A 23649-nucleotide genomic window follows, 5' to 3' on the forward strand; every position below is an offset into this window, starting at 1 on the left:
ACAACAGGCTTCTTCTTATGGCTAAATAATATCACACCTTTTCAATGCATCCATTGACATATTTCCTTCTGCACTTTCACTTGTTTTTAAAAGGATAAATTTAAATCAGCATATTGGAGTGTGAAAGATCTTTTTTCTGTTAAGTGTAATATGGCCCAGGAGTCCCTTCATCCATCCTTGACGTGCTGTTTGGTGGTCACATTCATTATTTGGTGGTGCCTGCCCATGTGTACATAGGAAAGTGTCAGTGACCGTGTTAAGCATTCATGAACTCTGAGTTGAGACTGTACACAATAATCTAGACCATTGAGAGTGCCATTTGGAATTCCCTGCCTTAACAGAAACTGGCTTCGTTTTAGTAAGAGTACTCCTGCCCAGGTTGAAAGTTACAGCATTCTAAAAGCATCTCGCAGCAGCCATAGCCATTGTCTTTTGTGGTAACACCCTCTTCTCTGGACCATATAAGCAAACAAGATGCCTGCCTTCCTCTACATTTATAAAGTCCCGTCTGCCCCATCCTTCCAGTTGACACCATCCCCACTTGCCACTCCTTTTGTCCTTCCTATGTTATTGCTGGCATCTTCTCTAAGGGCTGTCTAGATGAAAGAGCTGAGAGTCCAACCAACTTGTATTCATTCCTAGCAGCTTTTATCCACGATTCAATGATATCCCATCAAAAAAAAGTGTTCACTAAAGTTTTCTATTTTTGTACATCCAAGCCTTCAAATGGTATCATTGTACATATTGTACAATTTCTAAACCACCTTACAAAACTGACACGCATGTTGTTTCTGCTAAGTCTCATATATTTGAATGTGGCTTGCATCCGGGTGGATCGGCATGTAGATTTAGTTGACACAAATGGACCGAGTTTTCCTTTAAGGTTGATATTTCTGCACTATCATTAAATAACTGCTGTTGGGACTTGTGTTGGTGCTAGACATCATCTCATAAATGTCATTTTTTAAAAGCATAATGTATCACAGATAGAAAAACAGAGTGTAAAGCTCTTCCCTGATTTACTTATGGTAATGACGTACGTTATCGCACATTTATTTCATGTAAACCGCCACCATTGATGAGGTTGCATATGAATGAAGATCTGTCTACGTTACACTTTTTCAAAATTGTGACCAACCTATTTTAGATTGGTGAGTGTGGAGTGGTTGAACCCAAATACTTCAATATACTAGGGAAACATGCTGGGGGCAGCGATAAGTAGGATGGAAGGGGAAATCCCTGAGCCTAAAAGACTGTATCATTTAAAATAAAAATTTAAAAAATAATGCTTATCAAAAATGCTCTCCAAAAAAACAGAAATGTCCTTGTAGTACTTTATGCTTAAAAATGTTTTATTAATTTCACATTTAATATGCAGCATATGATCATGAAGCCGAAAGAAAGTAGAAGAATATGTATCAAAGTTACATTAAAATTTCTGATGAATTCCCATGGTCTTCATAGTATATCGAGAAGAAATTGTGACATAGCATTTATTTGGAAACTATAAAGTGAGTTTCATAGAGTAAACTTTTGGCAATGTGGATTTCAATCAGTTTGGGATTTGATTGGCATTAGCAGTAGGTAATTTGTTTGGCACGTGGACTTAAACCAAAGTTAGTTTCAAAGTAGAGGTTGGGTGTTTCAGCCCCTGAGTTAATCAGTTCAGGAAAACCTGAAAATAAGAATAATACCATGGGAGATTTAGGGGGCTGAGGCTAAATAGAAGAACCTGGAGAGCTACCACTGAGGTGGGCAGAGGGAAAAACTAGACGACCTAATTTCGATGCTTGAGAAAGTTCTTTTCTATATCTGAAATGAAGACACAGATAAGGGAAATAACTTAAGCAAATATGGAAATTGGAAGATGTTAAATTATTTTTAATATTTTTTCATAAGGACCCAAGATTGCATTTTCATCAGGTTTAAACTGGCAACTGTTTCGCTGCTCATTCTGTAGAAATAAAGTAGAGGAGTCATCTAGCAAGTGTAATGTGCCTCGTGGGAGTTAAGCATGGCGGATTAGCCACTTTCCTCTGAGGCACACAGCTAGTGTAATAACCATGCCAAATGTGACCACAGTTGATTTTGTTAAAGAGAAATGGTTAGCTGTGTTCTCTCAGGAGCTAGGAAGTTCATCATGCAGAATCCCTGATAGATCCAACATTTGTCTTTCCGTTAATTGGGAGAGGAACAGATGTGAAGTTTTGGATACTATTACACACACATGCATACACGCAGAGTTGTTATGTAAAGCAATATTAGACTTTAGGTGAATAACTATATAATTAGATCATTCCATCTATTTTTAGCACCTCAGACCTCATATTCAATAAATAAATTCAGATTTGTCTCCTTTACATTTTGAATAAATCTCTAGAGACAGGCCATTAATTCCTACACATTGATTTAGGTTTCAAAAATCATTTGCAACTTCGTCATGTAGATTGGGCCAAGGAAGGGTTTCCTGTAAGTGTGCTTAAGGAATTAAGAGTGCAGAAGGGGACAACAGTAAGTGGAGACGACTCTGGTAAAAGGTTCTCCATTTTATGCAATGCGTATATTGACATCTCATTGTTAAAATTGCGTTTGATCTATTAGCACCAACAATAAAAAATACAAGCAAAAGGCCATAAAAAAACAAAAGTATTGTCATTCTTCAACAAAATTTTCCCCAGCCTTAAAATTTTGTACCTGTACGTGAGCTTCCTGAGAAAAATACCTTTGAAGGTTTTTATTTGTTAAGATTTATTTATTTGAATTGGGAAGGCAGCTTTACAGCTAGAGAGACAATGAGAAAGATGTCCCATCCATCGGTTCACTCCTCAAATGGCTACAATGGCTGGAGCAAAGCACAGGCCCAAGGATTTGGGCTGTCTTCCTCTGCCTTACTATGCCATAAGCAGGGGGCTGGATTAGAAGTGAGTCAGCCAGGATATTAAACATTGGCCATATAGGATACAAATGCTTCCAGAGGGATATTTAGCCAATTGAACCATCGTGCCAGTACCTAACTTTGAGTTTTGAATGTCTTACTATCACTAAGGATTTGTTATCCAAATTTCATTTTCTTCTTAACCACAGATTCTTTCCCTGTGTTTATTAACACTTTCTTTTCTTTCCTTAACAAAGAAAACACACACACACAGAGTTATTTATTTATTTGAATGTCAAGGTTACATAGAGACAGAGAGAAAAGGGAAGGGAGAAGAGAGATTTTTCAATCCTTTGCTTCATTCCCTACATGACAATAATAAAACTGGGAGCTTCTCCCAGGTCTCCTGCATAGATGACCCAACACTTGGACCATCTCTCACTGCTTTTCCCCTGCCAATTCTAGGGAGGTAGATTTAAAGTGGAGCTCCTGGGACTCGAAACTGCTCCTAATGGATGCAGGCTTTACAGCTCGCAGATTCGCCTGCTGCGCCATAGAGCTGACCCCACTGCTTCCTTTTTTTCCTTTTCTTTTCTTTCATGTTCATGTCTAGATAGGTCAAAACTGTAAAGTATTTTTAAATAAACTTTTTAAAAAGAATCAAATCTATCCGTCTTGGATTTTTCAAATATCGACACTGCCTAAAATGACAATACATGAACAATTTGTTTGATGTGAACACTGTCCCAGATCAGAAAGTCCGCATGCAGGGATGTTTGAACCACTACTGAAAATGCCCAGCTTATAGTTCAGCTCAGCTCTTGCTGTGGTTACTGCTGCTTCATGGAACATTCCTGATAGTGATTGTGCAAATGTGGAAGTTAGTAGGTGGTCATCTTTAATGATACTAGTGTGAAAAAGATGGAAAACAAATACAAATAAGGTATAATGTTGTTTACATGGGACTTTATTTTTTGTAACTAATTTGCTGATTGATCATCTGATTGATTGCTTCCTATGCATGTTTTATTTTCATTTATTCATCCACTTAATCCACATTCATTTTCTGTTCTTTTGTTTCTGTGGGCAACTATTCTCTTTGGGCAATTATTATAATATATTAAACCCATTATTTGTTTAGAAGATATATAATGTCACTTTTGTACATGTTATTTTTAATCCTGGAGTATTTTTTATTTTTAAAATAAATTTCTAATCACTTATTTTTTTTCTTTGTATTGATATAATTGCATTATGTGACACAGTTTTACAGGCACTGGGATTCCCCCCAACCCTCCCCCCATGGTGGATTCCTTCACATTGTTGCATTACCACAGTTCAAATTCAGTTGAGATCCTTTCATTGCAAGCATTTACCAAGCATAAAGTCCAGCATCTTATTGTCCAGATAAGTTCAACAGTTTCTTGGGGAGACCTTCTCTGGTCTGAAGGTAGAGCTGGCAGAATATCATCCCGATCAATTAAAAGCTCCGACATAACATCAGTAACAGTTGATAATGTTATGGAATTAATTGACATAGTATTGAATAACCAATATGTTAAAAAAAAATGCAAGTTCTGAACCACATCCTGTGACTTCTTCGTTGACATTTCAATTATTAGTTTATATACAACCAGGTTCTATACATCTTAAAATGGCCATAGATTATTATTCAGCTGTCTTGTGTCTATTTTAATTTTAGTATTTAGCAGTTTATAGCATTGAAGCATAATTTTGCTGAACCTGGCTGTTTTTCGGGTAGTCCAACTCTATAACTCTAACAAGACATATGTCAACAGTTTAGGTGCGCAGTTTTAGGAGGGGTGTGCAGAGAAATCTTAAATACCCTAATGAGGAGTAACTAATCTTTGTGTCCCACCCAGTGAGGTGTAAGTGCATTAACGCTGACTATTTCCTGTCTAAGCTTTCCTTGTTGTTCTCTGACTAGCTAGTCTATATTTTTTGCTTGTTTGTTTTGAGAGATTTTTGGAGTGATCCTGGTGGTCATTGTGACTATTCAGTTCTTAACATCAGTTCTTTCTGAGAGGGATATTTATTTCCTCCCTCTGTGCATATCATTTAAATCTCTATAAATAGATATGGCCTGGAGATGGGATCCTGTTTCCTACCTGTTTTAACCTGGCAAACATGTTGGGAGGGATCCCCCTCCTGGCGTTCACACCAGGCATGGTTGACTTCCTCTAGCCTCTTCCAAGAATTTGTTTCCGGGATCTTTTCTGTGCTTCTACTGTCCATTATCTCAGCCTGCTCACAACTTGCATACCCAATCAGAGCACTCCTGTTAGTAATAGCCAATCAGAGCACTCCTGTGGGTAATAGCCAATCAGAGGACTCCTGTGGATAACAGCCAATCAGAGGACTCCTGTGAGTAATGTGTGCTTAGCTTCACTACCTTCTGCCAGATCGCCCTACAGAACTATTACACTCATCTGCAGTCTCATTATAATATGGTTTCTTTTTTCTTCCTGCTATGAAAATCCTCATGAAATCCTCACATGGTAGAGAAGGAATAAGCCACAACGAAAAATGTATCACGAGCAACTCCCCATGGGAAGGCTAGGCACACAGGCCTTCCAGCCCAGTCAACGCACAGCATCGCCAGGTTCTCAGCCTTCACCCGTTAGATGATGTTTCATTAAATTCACTTCTCAATCACCAATGAATCTGGGCTTTTTCTTCACATGCCTGCCACACTTTGGGTTTCTTTCTCCTGAAAGATTGTCAAGATATTCCTAATTATTTTCTATTATAGTACAATTTTATTAATACTTAATGTAATGTAAATGTTGAACATAAATAAGGATGGTGAATTTTGTAGCAACTACCATACACAAGGAGCTAGCTAGAAAAATATTTGTGAAATAAATGAATGAAAGTAATCGTGCTTGTATTATATGTATAAGTAGCCAGTAGCCAATAAATAGATTTTGACTATTAACTGCAAATTTTTAATCCAAAAGATGTTTTCTATGTTATGGTAAATATTAAGCATATATCAAGAACATAGTATGGATATTTATATTATAAGGATTAAGACTAACTTTTGCTGGTTTGAGGAGCACATACAATTAAATAATCCCAAGAATTTAGAAATGTCGGCTTGAGAAATTGTTGTTGTTGACTGATTTTTTTTTAAGGTCTTACCTAACTCTTATCCCTTTTTTCGGTCTTTTAGCCTTTTTTTTTTGGTCTTTCGTAACTTAGTGAGTTTGAGATTTGAGTAATAAATCTATTACCACTGTTTCATAGATTATGATTTAGTTCTATCAAGCTTTTAGGATCGGTGCTCTGTATAATTCAATTATACTTTGTGTATTGTCAATAAAGCACTAAACATACATCTTGCTAGATTTAAATCCAGAGAAGTGTGAACGTTCCATCACGATATTAAATAATGTCATCTTCAGGTTGAAAATACTTAATTAAATGGCAAGTTATTAATCGGTTGAATTTCCACAAAGCATAATAATATCACATTAGCCTGCATTATAAAAAGTTCTAAGATCAACAACCCATCCATGTATTTCACATATGTCACTCAAATAACCTGATTTTTCCTCCTCCCAGTTTCCAAAGGCATCTTGTGAAATAAATGAACAATGACTTGGCATGGCAGTATTTGCTATACAAGAATCCTGTAGGATCTGTAACATATGACACAGTGGAGAACGTGTTATATTGAGCATCGAAGCAGTGGCTTTGCCTTTGGTGTCTTACCATGGGCACAGCTGCTTAATGGGGGACAGGGAATATCATTCAGGTGATAATCTCATGCTTAAACCCGGGCAATACACTACAATCTGAACAGATTTGCACCAATTTTAGTAACCATACTAAGCAGTTTTAAATCTAGCAACATTTTCCATTGAACTGATAATTATGAATTATAAATCATAAAATCATTCCCTTGTTTGGAGATATTAAAAATAAACAGGTAAACATACCAGGAAAAGCAGGAAATACATAATTATTTTCAATAGAATATTCATCTGTAGAAATTTGACTTCAATGTTTGAGTTATAACAGCATTAAAAGATTCCTTTCAATTCAAAATCATCTTTTCATAAATGTACCTTTATTCCTCACTGGGAAAACAAATGCTTTGCTTCTCTCTTTCAGTGTGCCATATTTTTGCCTTAGCAGTGTTTTCACTGTCATTTACGTAATTTTCTCCTTTTATGTATACAACAAGAGCGTGGGATTGTTGAAATAACCCTAAGGCCCCTCTGAAGATAACGTTTTCTTGGAGTAAGTTCTAGAAAGTCGTTCTTGCTTGTGTTACTGTGAGCCTTGCTATGGATTTCCGTAGTCATTTTGCTGTAGCTTACTGGCACTTCCTGTGACTGCGTTGATTCTGGGAATACACTTCCTGGTTTCTATCAGTCATGAAAACCTTGCATTACACAGTCGAGGCATGATTAGAATTTCCCAATGAAGTTATTAATGTGCAAAAGGGAATTTCACGTGCTCCTTTGCAAAGCCCATTAACAACCTCATTGTTCGAAATTCTGCGAGAGGGTGAATAAGCAATTCTGTTCTTTGATATAAATTCTATCCCATTTATGGCTTCCAGACATTTATAACGCATAAATTGATAACACTACACTGGATGGTTTTATCAAATTTGTATCCACCTCACATTGCAACATACAAATATTAAGATGATGTCACTCACACTTTCCTAAATTATTTTGTTCCGTATTATATAAACTGGATTAAAAAAAAACACAAATATCAACTGTTGGAATACTAATTATATGACTACTGTTCCTTTTTATAGGAAATGATCTAACTGGAAAGAAAAAATAAATAGGCTACGTAGGTTAGATCAGCTACATGATTTGGTTGCCAGTGTGAAATAAAAATATGATTTTCTTGTTCACATATTACTAAAAATTTCAAAATAACCATACATCAAGCCTTTTGAGCATACGATCGCCCACAGTTACTCCTATGGACACTCCCTCTGCCCTCCTCAGGGCTGTCTGGTATTCAGAGAAGCGAAAGATATGGTGTGCTCACCTGCTATAGCTGGGAAAATTCCAATGCACCATAATTTCTAGAGAGAAGTGTCGTAAGAAACACTCCTAACTGTACCATTCCGGAAGTCTGCCTTTCTCTATCCACTTGCTCCCTGTAGCAGAATCAAATTGGCAGATATTATTGCTTGATTTTCTGTCTCTCTCTCTCTCTTTAAACACCTGGCCTGAGCAATATATGTTCAATCAGGTTTCCTTTGTAGCAGTGTGAACAGAATGCATGTGTTTGATAATATTTAATAGGCTTTCAAAAGCACGGTTGTTCGTATTGTTTTAAATTGATCGTGTATGTTCAGGGAAATTGATGAGATAAAAATACATAATGGTTTGGTTTTCATGTTCCAGTGATGCGTGAACTACTGTCTTCCGAAATGGTGTGCTGAGTTGATCTTTCAGATGAAAACAAAATCATATATGCACTTGGGGCCAGAACTGCAGAGTATATGCCCGTTTGGTGTGATATCAAATTTGTCTTTTTAGGGATGCAAGTGCTGGAATGGAACGGAATTCCCTTAACTTCTAAAACATATGAAGAAGTGCAGAATATCATTAGTCAGCCGAGTGGGGAAGCAGAAATATGTGTAAGACTGTGAGTTTTTCCCCATCTTTCTGTTTCCATTTTTGGTTTTTTTTGTTTTTTGTTTTTTTTTGGCTACTCATGGCTCTTTTAATGTTTAATTCTTAAGGTGGAACCTTTACCAGTCAGCAAGATTCTCTGTCATTAGAAAATAGCATTATTACAAGTTTGACAGATTTCATGTTTCAGCATCAAAACCTACAGTGTAGAAAGAACTCAGCCGGTTTCGTTTTTGATGTGTCAATAGCCCTCCCCTTTCACGCCTTTATCGAAAATGAAAGTCTACTCTCGTTTAGAGCTCACGGATGTGTATAGTAATTCAAAATGAACTTCCATTTAATCCATAAAGATTTCACCTTAAATGATCGTTTTTATCAGCTCTGACTTCGAACAGCATTGCGAATCTATATCGGGTTGGAAGGGCGAGCACGCTTTGGGGTCGCTTTCCATCACTAACCACTTCTCATTGGCCGACTACCAAAAATTCAGGGTAGTTGGCAGACAAATACCTTTTGCGTCAAGCTCGCTCGATTTCCTTGTTGATGTTTTGGTTTTCATTTGTAGGGACCTAAATATGCTTTCAGATTCGGAAAATCCTCAGCATCTGGAACTGCACGAGCCACCGAAGGCTGGTAGGTGCCACTCTTCCGTAGTCTAGTTGACGTAGGGCACCAGCAGGGATATCTAGCCATAAACAGATACAGCAGTTTGTTATAAATCCATGTAACTATAAACAAAGCCCAAAGCGTTATGTTTATCGCATGATAACCATTTGCAGAAACAATAATTACGTATCTGAAATTTTTGCTCTATGACTTCACACTTTTCAATCCTTTAATCCTGGCAAAGCAGTCCATGAAAACATTCCTCTACGGCCTGATATAACTTTTTGATAACCCTTGCTTCCTTGGATCGTCACAAGGGTTAGCCTTTTGTTTGTGCCTCCTTAAAATAAATTCAACAAAACTTAATTCGTTCTTAGATAACGAAGATAGTGCACGTGTTTAAGAGATTAGTTATAAGACATAAAATAGGCACACATGTATTTCTTTATGTTTATATTCAAATATTTTAAAACTGCTTTACAACATGCAAGTTATTTGCATGTGCAAATGCAAATATTCGCTCTCAAAATTTGAGCAGGATAAGTGGAGCATTCAAATTCAGTTCTAGTAGATGTCATTCATGCAATTCTCTATATAAAGAAAACTTGAAAATATTTTTCCTGAAGAAAGGATAAGAAGAGTTTTCTCTATAATTCTACATTATGTCATTCTTCCTTGAACTTTCTAGACTTCCCTAGAAATGCATGTCTTATGTTGCAATTGCATTTATTTAATTTTTTAAAAATTATATGATACAATTCCATGGGCTCTGGGATTTTCTTTACCACCTCCTCAAAATCTCTCCCTCCCCCCCTACTGATTTCCCTTCTATTACTACAATAGTCTAATCCTTAATAAGCAGTCATAAATCCATCATTCTGCTACGTAAGTGTATCGTTATTTGATTCTTAAAGTTAGCTGATTTTATAAGCTCTGTCACCTGACCAAGTTCCTTGACATTCAGTACTAATGCAACAGAGACTTCTGTCAAACCAATTCGTGTTGTTGCAGTGGACAAAACGAAATCCCCAGGGGTTGATCCTAAGCAGTTAGCAGCCGAGCTGCAGAAGGTCTCGCTCCAGCAGTCACCACTGGTTGTATCCTCAGTCGCTGAAAAAGGATCTCACGTTCATTCGTGTCCTACATCCGCGGGATCCAGTTCCGTGCCTAGCCCTGGGCAGCCAGGGTCGCCATCTGTGAACAAAAAGAAGCATGGCAGTAGCAAGGTAAGCATTGCCAGGGTTCACTTGGCTCTGAGAAAGGCTTCTTTTCTAGCTCCTTGTCTGAAAGGAAACATCCCCATTATTCTGATTGGTGCCTCTTGTAATGTCTTATTTAAGAATGATGTATCAAAACAACAAAAAAAAAGAGTGTTACTTCTTCTGAGTGTAACAACAGATGAAGAAGTAACAAGATGCTTTATCTCAGTATCTCAAAATGTTTCCATGGTACTTATTATGAGGAATTTGAAAATGTGTGTGATACTTCATGTTTTCTCTCTTTTAAAAAAGACCTATATATTTATTTGAAATGCAGAATTTCAGAGAGAAGAAGTGGTTGAGAGTGACTGAGTTTCCTTTCATATCCTGGGTCCCTCCCCATTTAGCCACAGCATCCTGGACTGGGTTAGTCCAAAGCCTGGAACTCCATCCACAACGTCTCTCTTGTGGGCATAGAAACGGAAAGATTTGAGCTGTCTTCTGCTACTTTCCCAGATGTCTTTGCAGAGAGCTGGATGAGGGTTGAGCAGCCAGGACCCAAGTGGGCAGCCCATCGGGGATGTTGGCTTTGCCGAGTCTACAACTTGACCTGCGAAGCCCCAATGTCAGACCCTTCTGGTTCGTTGTTACATGAATCTGAGCTTCTTTGCATTGGGAAAATTGTTTCCCCATTTTTTTTTGAAAACAAAAGACAGACACTACATTAGAATTCATCAGCATGCCAGTAAAAAAATTGCATAAAAGGTGTTCAGGACAGCGAAAAGCAGGGAAACGCAGTAGCAAGTGCTCACCCCACTGAAAGCCATACCCCGATTCCACCTGTGGATGCACATCCTCCTTTGGGAAAAATAGTTCCCGTGTCATTCTTTTACAGTTGCTAGGAAACTAATAGAATTAATTACCTTAGTAAAAACAACTGAAAATATAGATAAACTGTAATTTTTCCATCTCATGTTTAATTCTTAAAAGGCAAATTATCCTTTTGATCACCAAAGATGTGGAAAATATCCTTATTTTAAATAGAAATAAATAAAAGTTTGTGTTTTTGTGTTAAAATGTATGAGAAGAACAGACTGTACCTGAGTAAAATTACCAGACACCACAAAGTATGCATTACTAAATATAATAATATGGTGTATGCTGCCACAACCCCTTATTATTTAGAAGTAAGTGGCAAATAAAGATTCATCTTAACCGTTGCATCATAAAATGACTTATTTCAAACTAGACAGCACAGTTGTGCTAATAATTTCAAGAAATCTGAGTTTCCAAATAAATTTGAGGGCACCTAAATTTAGAGGTTCTATCTGAATACCATTTAAAAATTGTATATTAACCGTCTAAAATAGCTACATAATTAATTAAAATACTATTAAAAATTAATATAAAATAGTCTGTATATTATCCACCTAAAATAGCTACATAATTAATTAAAATAGTTATTAAAAATTAATTTAAAATAGTATGTATATTATCCATCTAAAATAGCTACATAATTCTCCTATCTCTTTTTTTTACCAATTTCTATGTTATATTTGAAAGAATTCAGAGACAGTCAATTCTTAAGTTTAACATTGCTAGTTTGTGCGGCATTGTTTATATTTTTTATGTCCTCAGATTTTTTTTTCTTATGTGCAGTAATTTAACCACCACTTTTTAGGTAATATGATAGGACATAGGGCATCAGAGAAATATAGAATACCCAACTTCTAATGTAAAACTAAGAATTTTAAGACCCATCAGCATGTGATATGCATAAAAGACAGCATTTTCTTCCATTTGTTTCAGGGACCAAATGTTTCAAAAGTATATTGAGAGAAACCATTGTTTCATGTTTTAACAATGTTTTGACAATTGCAACTTAATGTCTTTGAGTTTCATAAGTCTTAAACTCATCTCAAAACATTTTCATCTTAGTGTCCAAAATATGACTTTTTGCAAATATACTATATTGAATAATGGAATTTTAGTCAACTTGAATTTTTAGCAAAATGCCTAGGAATGGGTGTTGAATGTAGAAGTAGAACCATTACATTTCAAATCAGAGCACCTGGGTTTGAAGCCCAGCTCCGCTCCCAAATTCAGCTTCCTGCTAACGGAGCCTTAAGAGCCAACAGATGATAATTCAAATATCTGGGTTCCTATCAGCAATCTTAGAGCGCTTGATTCAGCTCCTAGCTCCTGGATGTTTCTGGACTGAATAGCAGATGAAAAGCCTCTCTTACTGTCTGTCCAGCTCTTCCTCCAAAATAAAATAGATAACTACATTTTACAAATAAAACCAATGCATGCATTTAAACGGGATTGCTAGTAATTCAATATGGATTTTTTTTTTTAACGTGAAGGTGTTTCTATCACTTTCTTCAACAAAATTGTCTCCAAGTCTGACCATTCTTTTGCCCTTTATCTTTCTAATCTGAATAAGCTCGTGCAAGCTAATGTGTAAATAATTTTAATTTGTTTTTATATTCTTGTGGCACGAATTTACTGTTAATATCACAGTAATTTTTTTTTCCTGCCACCCTAGTTCCACATACCTGAGAGAATTGAATTGTTGAAATAGAATCTAACAATCCAGTAACTATTTCCTAACATTTTAATAGCCATTAGGAAAAATAATACACATAAATACATTCTTTTTCATTTTTTCTTAATGATTACACTTACCTATCAGTGGGTATGAGCGGGTGTCTGGTGGCCAATGAACAGTTTCCCAAACCATGGAATTAGATGCAGACTCAAAGTTCTCTTTACCAGTTCCACACCACTAACACCAACAGTGTTACAACAGTGCAACAGTGGTCCAACAAAGATACATTTCAAAGGAAGATAGTTGGCACTAATGTTAAAACGCAGCCACCTCAAACTGCTCATTTGCACATCTTGTGTCCAAGGAAAGTTGCTCTTTTATGCTGCGTAATTTAAAATATCTTACTGTGCACCTACCTGCACCCATGTGGGAGACCCAGAAGAGGCTCCTGGCTCCTGGTTTCCAATTGCTTTAGCTCCAAACCTTGCAGCCAGTTGAGGAGTGAAGCAGCAGATGAAAGATCATTCTGCCACTCCTTCTCTCTTTAAATCTTTTCTTAAACAAGAAATAAATAATTGAATAAATAAATGCAGTCACAGCTTCAAGTATAGTTTGTCTGTTGCTTTAATATATGTTGTTGGACATTACAGCCTGCTGATGCAACAAAAGTTGTTTCTCATCCAATAACGGGAGAAATTCAGGTAAGAGCATTTTTGAAAAATCAATACTGTGCCACGTGCTTTTGGTTGATTTTGCTACTAAGATATTGAAATTGTAAACACAACCTTGGGCTCTTTCCGTTTCTATGACATACAGAACCATAAAGAAAATATGCAAATTTGATAATAGCATATTGATGAGAAATACAGATTTTGTGAAAGTTGACAGGTATACAGTTTGACTGAAATCTGCCTGACACCTCGGCCATGTCAGTATGTTTTATGCTTCAGTTACTTTTTACCATGATACAAGATTCTCTTGAAATTGTTAAGACTTGTTAAGACTTTCTTAAGTTTATTCCTTTCCTTTTTTGCTTCTTGGATGAACAATTGCTAAAATAACTGCTAACCACTTTTGATCGTAGAAATATTTTTCATGCTGTGCTTCATAAGTAGCAGCTTGTAATTTAGAAAATCAATCTGAGAGATTTTGACCAGGAAAATACTATATAAAATGTCTCACTTTTTTTTTTTTCAAATCGTTTTTCTAATTTTTACTTTTTAAATTATTATCATCATTCTGTGATACATTTCCATATGCCCTGGGACTTCCCCCTGCCACTTCCTATGTCCCCTCCCCACTCCACTAAGTTCCCCGATGGTATTACTATAGCATAGTTCTTCATAAACAGTCACATGTCCATCATAGCGGGCATGGACAGTGGCAGAGCGTCCAGCCTCCCATTGTCAGGATTCAGCTAATAGTTTCATGAGCAGTTCATCTTCCATCTGGAAGAAGAGATGTACATTATACTATAGCCTCACATCTGGACATGACAGTCTCCATTACACAGCCACCTCACATCCTCCTTAAATGAAAAGCCACAATGCAAAATCAACATCAGGAAGAAAAATAGAAATTTACAACACCAAGAAGTTCTCAAAAGGTTTTGATAATACAACAGCCCTGAACTGCTGGCTATTCCACTACTCCAATCGTGATGAAATCTTCCCAGAATTCACTGGCTGCTATAGTCCACCTTAGAGTCTCCGTCTCTCAGATCTTCACTGCCAGTGCTTAGAGCAGTATATCAATTTGTTCTGTCCTCTGTCCACTGCCAATGTACCAGATGTCCTCTGGAGGCTCCAATGTACTGCCATATCCTCCATTTGGATATGCTGTCCGCTGCACCATCTGAGCCATTGAGGAGGCCCAGCTCTGACACATGCACTCCATGGTCAGACCACGGAATCCACAATTCTCTCTGTGGTTGGGATTCTGAGTCCAGTGGTTCAGTTGGTAGGGAATCACCAAAGAAACCTCATCTGAGGCCATCGCAGACCTAATTCTTGCATGTGTTTGCCAGTACAGGGTCCAGCACAGTCTGTCACCCAAATTAACCTGTGCATATACTTTTAGTTGCAATTGCTGGGTCAGTTCTGTTTCTAACACTGGGTTTTACACAACCCAATGGGTGTTGGAGCCCAGCCCAATCCTGCCCACTGCATACTGGGCCTTCACCCAAATCTGTGGGGGTGGCAGCCTAATTGGAATGACCCACAAAACCCCCACCAGGCACATCCATGCCCTGGTTTTTGTGCTTGACAGTCTGAACAGCAGACTCATCCCATTTGTTCTGCATCCTATTCAGCTCTCATACATGTTTGTGGGCATTGAAGCCCAGTTTCTCTCAACCGGCCCCACTATCCAGTCCACACTGGTGCCAACAGGTGCCACCATCTGTCTAGCCATGCCTGCACCTGACAGAATTTAGCCCCTGTGCCAGCATCTGCCAGCTGATCCTGCAGCAAAGCCCAACCCACCCACACTCACACTGGCTTATGCATGTACCAGAAGGTACAGTCAGCCCAGCCTTGCTTTTCCCTGAATCAGTCACATGCAGGCTCATCAGAAGTTGTGGCCCTGCCTGGCCTGGTCTGCCCCCATCCCAGCTCTCATGCTCACCAGTGGGAGCAGTGGTCTGGCAGGGGGACACCCGCAGCATCCCCCATTGAGCCAGTCCCCACCCCCTCCCCTGGGTTTCACTTGTGCTGGTTGGGTGCTGCAGCCCAGTCTGGCATACCCTGGCTGACCTTAGCATTTGCCAGTGGGTGCCAGGCCCACCCCCAATTCCAACTCAAGCTGGTGGGGGCTACAGTCTAACCCCACCCTGCCAGCCCGAAGTTCTGACCCTCATGTGGACTGGCTGGTATTGTGCCCTGACCCAGCCTGACCCACACACTCCATTCTGGCACTCAGATTCGCCAGCAGGTGATATGGACTGACCCAGCCTGGCCTGCTGCCCGACCTATGTATGTAAATCATATGTAAGCTGGTGGGTACTGTATTTTGGCCTAGTCTGGGCTGTTCCCCATCTTGGTTCTTACATTCACTTGCAGGGAGTGTGTCCCAACAGAGGAGTTCCCCAGGCTCCTCCATCCAGATCTCTCCCAATGCCAGATCTCACACACACTGGTAGGTCCTTGGGCCAGCCCTAATTAGTCCACCTCCTGTCCCATAGGATCAGTGACCTTTCCTGGCAGGCTCTCACCCATTCCAGTTCTTGTTGAGTGCTACAGCCCAGCCAAGCCTGGTCCGCACCCAGACATAGCTCACGCATGGTTCAACAGGTGCAGAGACCTAGCCTAGCCCAACCTACACCCACCCTGGTTCTCATGAACACCAGTGGGTGCTGTAGTCTAGCCCGGTCCGATGCATCCCAGACCCAGCCCAAAACATGCCAAGGGATCCTGCAGCCACATCCAGACCAGACCACGGCACCCACAATGGCCGTCACACTCACCAATGGGGGATCACACCCCATACAGGGCATCCTCTTTGCTCCCCAACCAGGTCTGTTCCCATCCACAGATCTTGCACCTGCCTGTGGTTGCTCTGAACTGGCCTGGCATAGCCCCTCATCTGTCTTAGCCTTTGCCTTTGGATGTTGCAAACTGGCCTGACCTAGCTAGCCCCCAGTCCCAGCTCTCTCTGGCAGGTGCTGCAACCTGGCCCTGCTCAGAATGCTTCTATTCCTTGCTCATGTAAACTAGTAGGTGTGATACTCTAGCCTGGCATGACCTGCACTCCAGTCTGGTTTCTGCACTGGCCAGTGAGCTAAGGTTTGCTTAACCCTGCCACATCCACCCGGTTCCAAAACCAACCCACACATTTGCCCAGCTTGCCCGACCGCTAGGTCTGGAACATGTACTCACTAGTGGGAGCTATAGGGGAGTGTCCCATGTTCCCGAACTCCACCCCATTCCCTGACCCAGATCTCACATGTGCCAACAGATGCTAAACCCTTACCTGGCATAGCCTGCCCTTACCTGGCATGGCCTTTGTATGGTGGATGTTGTGGGCTGGCCCGCCCCACACCCTGTTTTAGGATGCACATGTTGGTGCTGCAACTTGGACCTGCCCAACCTACTCTCAGCCCCAGTACCTGTCAGTGTTGGCGGGTTCCATGTCAAACCTAGATCAGCCCATCACCACCCCAAACTCTTGAGCTAAGCAGTGGGACTTGTATTTCCATAGGGTTTGGCCCACATATTCTACACAGAATCTATCCCAGGACCTGGTTCTCTCGTGTGCTGCTTAGTGTCATGGTCCTGCCTAATGTGACCTGTCCCCTGTTCCGACTCTCAGTCAGGTACTGGGATCTAGTTCTGCTAGACAGACCCACAGCTATAGCCTTCACGTGGTCTGGTGTGTGGTGGTCAGTGATGCTCTGTGCTAACAAGCCCATCTCAGGGCTCCCATGTGGTCTGGTGTATCAGTTTGACCCATACAGATTGTCCAATCTCTCCCCTCCATACCACCAAGTCTCAATCCCCTGACTTAGCAACAAGTGGCCCTGTTGTTAGGATTCGTTCTTCGCTTACAAGTATGGTGTCCTTTTCCATGGATGGCCCTGGGCAATAATTCGTCACCCTCTAGTCCCCAGAGCTCATCGGCTGGTGACCAGCGGGCAAAGCCTGGCACTTGATGGGCACACTGGCTGCATGAGTTAAGATGGTGCTGGCTGCTTTTTAAGCCCTTGGGGACGGGCCTCGTCCTCCACTCATGAGCGAAAAGTGGCAGAGGAAGCAGAGGTTCTAGTCCGCATGCCTGTCCCTGTCTCATTATCACTTTTAGTTGTGTGATTTCACATTTATATATTTTATTGTGACATAAAGTGTTTTTTTCTTAGTGTGGGATGTATTGAAAGATGTGAGAAAAAAAATGTGCCTTAAGGTATCAACAAAGAGTACCTTAGTGTAGATATGAAATGTTGCCTATGAAAACACAGTGTAAGTTAACTTTTTGAAAGTAGTTAGCTTTCCATCAGGAAAACAGGTATGTTAAGCTTTTCCCCTGTTATTTTTTAGAGGAAATTTTTACAAAAATGGTTCACAAAGGGGAAGAGAGATTTAAGCTAATTTAAGAATAAAGAGAGAATGTTTTAAGGAAGAAACGGTGCGAAGAATGATGCTGTAGTTTGCGATGTGAGGAATGAAGACAGCAACGTTGAGAAATACATTGAGACTCAGTTTATCATCCAGGTCGGCTAGTTATTCCATAATATAGCATGGCCAGAGAATCAGAGACTAACGAAAGAATAATGTAATAAAATTCGCTATGTCTGTGACTACAAAGGAATCCGTGACATGATTATCACAGTAGATACTGGTAATAGCAAAAGCCTGTTGTACATGTGGGAAAAGAGAAAAGTTGCAGAATGTGGCATTGTGCTAAGCAGGGATTGTCATGGTTGATGCTGAATACCTTCCAACTCCCGATCTTGTTGTGTCTCTGCTGTCTCCTGTTTGTAAAAAGCCTATTTTTCACCAGACTTAATCTTTATTTCTTTCTCAAGCACAAAGAGAATCTTTCTGATTCTTGATAGCTTTCTTCCATTTTTTTTTTAAATTTCTTCCTTTTGGACTGGTGTCCGTTGTATTTATTTTTGCTTGCTGTCAGTTTTCTCTACTTGAACAGTAAGGTTCAGTTTTATAGATAAGATTTACCTTAACCTATACGATATTTTCCTGAGGCTGCAATTTTAATTATTACAAGTTATTTTTCTTTTATCCAAATTTCATTCCAAATGTTGCGTATTTCCGTCATCCACACCACCGCGGTAACTCCTGGAAATTCCCACTTCTCAAAAGCAGTCCTTGTGCAAGTCCAGGTGTTTCCTTGGGCCACGCAGAGCCCAGTTAAAAAATACTTTATTATCAGTTAAAAAGAAACATTAAACCTGGCAGAGAATGCACAAGTATTTTTTTTCCCCCTTCCCTGAAGGATGTGGAAACTGTTGTAAACTTCAGGGAAATCAGTTGCGTATTTTGTCGCCATCTATACTTCACTACCCCTTTCTAACTTGGTTCCAAACTTTCCTTTCCCTTCCTCTTCTTGCAATGCTTTGTCCCTCCCACGGCTCTGCTGATGAACAGGGAGACTCAGGCCTTTTCAGTTGAGCTTCCTTTTCCGCTAGGAGACAGACACATGAAGTTTCGCTGAAGTGATTAAGTTTCAGTAAGCGTTTGACTCATCTAAGATCTGCTGTTTTGAGTGGAAACACAGAGTATCAGTATTTTATGTAAAAAGTTGGTATTTTGACGTATAGGTTTCCCCCTGTTGGAAATAGATTCTTCTAAAGCAATAATAAAAATAATCGAGCTTGTTCCAAATGATGCCTAACTGTCATTTCAACTGTGAAAGAGAAAAATTGGTAACAAGAACTTTTTTGGAGTATGTAGTCTTTTCAAGTATTTATTTGAACCTAAGTCTCTTATTCCTCAATAACATTTTTGCAACAGCCAGTAGGTTTCTATGAGGCAGTGAAACATTTTCCAGAGCTTCAAAGTTGAAGGACAGGATTTTACCTCCTAACCTTTCATTATATTAGAAATGCAGGCACAGAAGGAGAAGTTGTGGTTTTCATATCAGGTAATATAAAGTTCTAAAATGTGAAATCTATACTTTCTTCATTTCTGTTACTTCTATACATACAGCTTTATTTTAACTAGCTGTCCCACCCACTACTGCTCATTTGGCAAAATGCAAATGACACTGACGATTTTGCCAATTAGCCTATTTTATAAATCCTGGGAATTGTGATAATGCCCATTAACATCATTTACTATTTCTCCAAGCATGGAAATTTAGTTTAATACTGTATGTTTTGTCTTCTATTTGAACTTTCATTAGGCCAGGACTTTCCAACAGGGAAAGTTAATTGTGAAAAATTAACATATTCACTGAAAATTTCATTGTGCCCAGGAGCTGTCTATTAAATGAGACATGAATGGATTTGTTCAGCGTAAAATAAAGTGGAAATGAGAACTAATGCTTCTAACATGATTTTTAAAACAAAACTGCAAATTTTGTTATTTTTTTACAAGCTTTTTATTATTATTTTTTTTAATCCATGGTATTTTGCCATCTTTTAAAGCTTCAACTCAACTACGACCTTGGAAATCTCATAATACATATTCTCCAAGCAAGAAATCTTGTACCTCGAGACAACAATGGTTATTCTGACCCTTTTGTTAAAGTGTACCTACTCCCAGGTCGAGGGTGAGTAAAGCAATGGCTTCCCAGGGTTCCATCCATGGTATAAAACACTGTGATAAATCCCCACGCTTTGCCTGGCTATCTTTCCTCTTGTTTTCTTCACACAGCCTATGTGTTTGTCTCTAATGAGTACAGGAAACGGATTCAAACGTTTTAGAGTGAACTGAAGAATTCTAGGCAAAGCAGCTCTCATGATAACCAGCCTCTGGGAGAGGGGGATTAGCGTTTTGGTCCTGGAAACCACTTCTGTGGTGACGACATGGCCTGGATTCCTGCAGGAGAATCAACAGTACAAAGCGAAACAAGTAGTTTCTATTCCCCAATGGATCTGAGAAGCCACTGTTCACACTTTGGTTATTTTTACAGGCATAAACATTATCCCATATGTAAAGTGACTTCTTGGTATATTCCCAAGTATACCAAGTATGTGCAACTTCAAAAAAGAATCAAACGATTTGAGATGTTGACTTTAATAAGTCGATGAAAAGTGTATCTTTGAATATCATATGGGAAGCATAAATTGTGATAAGTACATTTTTTGGAGAGATTTAATTTTCACATTATTAAAGTTGATGGGTAGATGCTGGTGGTACATAAATCAGTGCTCAAAATTAGTTCTGAAACATTATTTGAACTCTGCAGATTGGAATGCTCTATCTGAATGGATTGAATTATCTGCATTAATGTGATTAAGTTATAAATAATTAACAAATGAAGGTTTAACAAAAAGAATTCTGATTTGGTAATTGGAAGAATTTTCTTTTAATTTATTTGTATTTCACCTTGTGGACTGATATTTGGATATTCATTTTTACCTGGAGATTTCGCAGTACTGCTCAGAAGTAGAGAATGACACAGCTATAATGACCCCACCATGAGCCCATCACTTGGCTTCAACAGCTGCCACTCCAACAGCACGTTCGACTTTTGTCCCAGCTGTGGTAACATTTTATAAAAGGCATTTCAGTATATATTTTTTTCAAGATACGGTTTTTAATTAATCCTAATACCATGCATGAATATGATCGTTTCTAAATTTTACCGTCTAAATTGCCTTGAAGTACCTTCTGCTTAGCTTCATTACCTAATTGTTAGTTACAGATGATGGTACTCATCAATAGCAAATTGCATATTCTTTTCAAATACATCGAGAGCATTCGCCAAAATAGAGACTGTGTTTCAGGCCACCAATCAAACCTCAACAAATATTAACAGCATTGAAATCATATCAAGTGAGTTCTGTGACTGCAGTTCGCTTGCTTGAAAGGGAATCAGATTAGAGCCACAGAGAGCGTTGGAATTTGTTGTTTACCAATTGCCTCAGGAAAGGCAGATCACCAATTTCTTTGAGATCCCGTTTCCTTGACGATGTTGAGAGAGCCAAGTGGGCAGAGCCATAATTTTTACTTTATCAGAGGGACCAAGTTAGATAACACGCAGCAAATAATCTTAAAATTACCAGTAATTCAGAGCCTTTCATGTTGTCCTGTTTAGAAACCTAGACTCGTGGGGACGGCTCCTCTCACTTTAATGTGTTGCACGGTTTTCGTACCCCTCAGTAGCTTTACAAATAGTTTAAACTCTAGTTGCATAGCTCAAGCAAAGGGGACGTTTTATGTGATGCTAGTTGATTTGCCTTTTTATACCACACAGTTCCTAATTTTATACCACACAGTTCCTAATTTGCATCTGATCTTCAGGTAAGTATGCCAAACACAGCAACAAACCAATGACTTCCCTTCAGACTTTGGTTGACATTGCTAGGCCTTCCGTGTTCCTGAATGGCAGTTTTAAGAGACAAGGGGAAATCGCTGCCAGCATTATATCTCTAGCTGGTAATTGCTGCTGAATGAATAATTCGTGTTGTCTGCTTTCTGCCGTCTCCAGTAATATCATCGAGTCCCCTTTATGCTATAGGGAGTATCTCTTGTTTATTCCAAGTTACATTTCAGTTAGTTATTGGAGACTCCAGAAAAAGGGGAGCAGGTAACACACATCTATCAATCCATTCAGGGAATGCTAGGGACACAGGAAACTAGAGCGTGAAGACCCCAGCAAAACATATGCTTAAGTAATTTGGCAAATAAAATATTTCTGATTGGGCGGGACCTAGCTCAAAGACTGTTAATATGTTACTCCTATTCAGTTCTGCCTTCTTTTAACAAATCCAGAAGTATTCAAAGTCTTGAGGTTGATTCTACTTGGAAGGCATTGTTTTTGTTGTAGTTCAAAGATTATTTTCTCTATCTTGTGTCATTTACATGTAATGGTGTAGTGCCTCTAAGAATTATTCTCCAATTTTCATCCTTGCTTTTTGTTCCTAACTTTGTTCTCCCTGTCTTTCCTACTTGCCTGTTTTAATCCTCACTTTCGCTCTTGGAACCAATGCAGTCAAGTCATGGTTGTCCAGAATGCAAGGTAGAGTTTCCTTTCAGTATCAAACCTCCCTGTTGTGTTTAGAGTCACACTTTTGTATGTTTATGTACATTTATCTAAACGGTAACTTAGGCAATCATTTGTTTTTCTACGCATTTGGTATCTGTTGAGTTATGGCTTCAGAAACTATTCTGACAGTTATTTTTAATAGTTTTCGTAAACGTGTGCAGTAAGCCACGGAAAAGTAGAAACTATTAAAAGCACAGAGAAGCAAATAAGGACACGCCACCTTGAAATTAGAGATATCTGGATTTTATTTACAATCTTTCTACTATAATTCCTTTAGCTTCTCATGTGGTAATTAGGACTTAATTTGTCCTGAGCCTTCTATTACAAGTGGAAATATCTGTAATCACATTTCTCAAGGAATGAACTCATCTTGTGGGTTTCAGGAGTCTATTCTTTTCCCTTACTTGACCATGATATTGAATCTTTCTCTTGCCTTTACACCTTCTGCGGTATAATGTTATGGCTGTGCAATCATAGGATGCCATAACCTACTTGCTAATGTAGGTTACAATGGCATAACAGAATCCTTTTTTGTTTGTTTGTTTGTTTCCAAAAATAGAAAGCTATTTTCTGATAGAATTACAAGCACGCTCCATCAAATGCAGCATTTGGCTGGGAAAGCAAATTGAATGCCAGCTTCAGCAACAGGATGATACAGATTTTCACCCCACCTAGAATGTCGTAAGGGCATGCAATTCACTTTCATCTGTAGCATTAAAGTTTGACCTCAACATTAGCGCTGACAGAGTATTGTCTCAAAGAAATGGTTTCTAATGTTTTTAAGATACACTTGTTGAAATATTACAAATAGGATTCATCACTATAAATTTTCTGACACCGAGAAATTTTCCACTTCCTTGAAACCCTAATTATGACAAAGAGTATATAGCAGGTTCCTTCCACCAGTGGGCATAATTCAGGTCTCCTGAGCTGGATATGTGAAATTAGTTCTGTTTCAAAGAGATAATGACATTTGAAGACACACATTGTCCATCACGTTGTTCCAAATCTTCCTTTTTTCATCTCGAGAATTGGAGCATGATTATAAGAATGATATTATATTTAAACCTAGAAGCATCAGTTTTGCAAATGTAGTTAATGTTCGAAAGAATCGGG

General features: G+C 38.9%; 1 protein-coding gene across 1 annotated transcript in view; it reads left to right on the plus strand.

Annotated features, from left to right (window-relative positions):
* Positions 1–23649, plus strand: part of PCLO (piccolo presynaptic cytomatrix protein) — a 334110-nt gene that overhangs the window by 245471 nt on the left and 64990 nt on the right. Inside the window, exons 11-16 of the mRNA XM_040970975.1 lie at positions 8416–8524; positions 9077–9144; positions 10129–10343; positions 13518–13568; positions 19967–20091; positions 22480–22506. Of these exons, the coding sequence (XP_040826909.1) occupies positions 8416–8524; positions 9077–9144; positions 10129–10343; positions 13518–13568; positions 19967–20091; positions 22480–22506 (595 nt within the window). The remainder of the gene's footprint in view (positions 1–8415; positions 8525–9076; positions 9145–10128; positions 10344–13517; positions 13569–19966; positions 20092–22479; positions 22507–23649) is intronic.

The sequence above is a fragment of the Ochotona curzoniae genome, unplaced genomic scaffold, assembly GCF_017591425.1.
Source record: "Ochotona curzoniae isolate NIBS_2020 unplaced genomic scaffold, NIBS_Ocur_1.0 contig_21, whole genome shotgun sequence".
NCBI classification, from domain to species: domain Eukaryota; kingdom Metazoa; phylum Chordata; class Mammalia; order Lagomorpha; family Ochotonidae; genus Ochotona; species Ochotona curzoniae.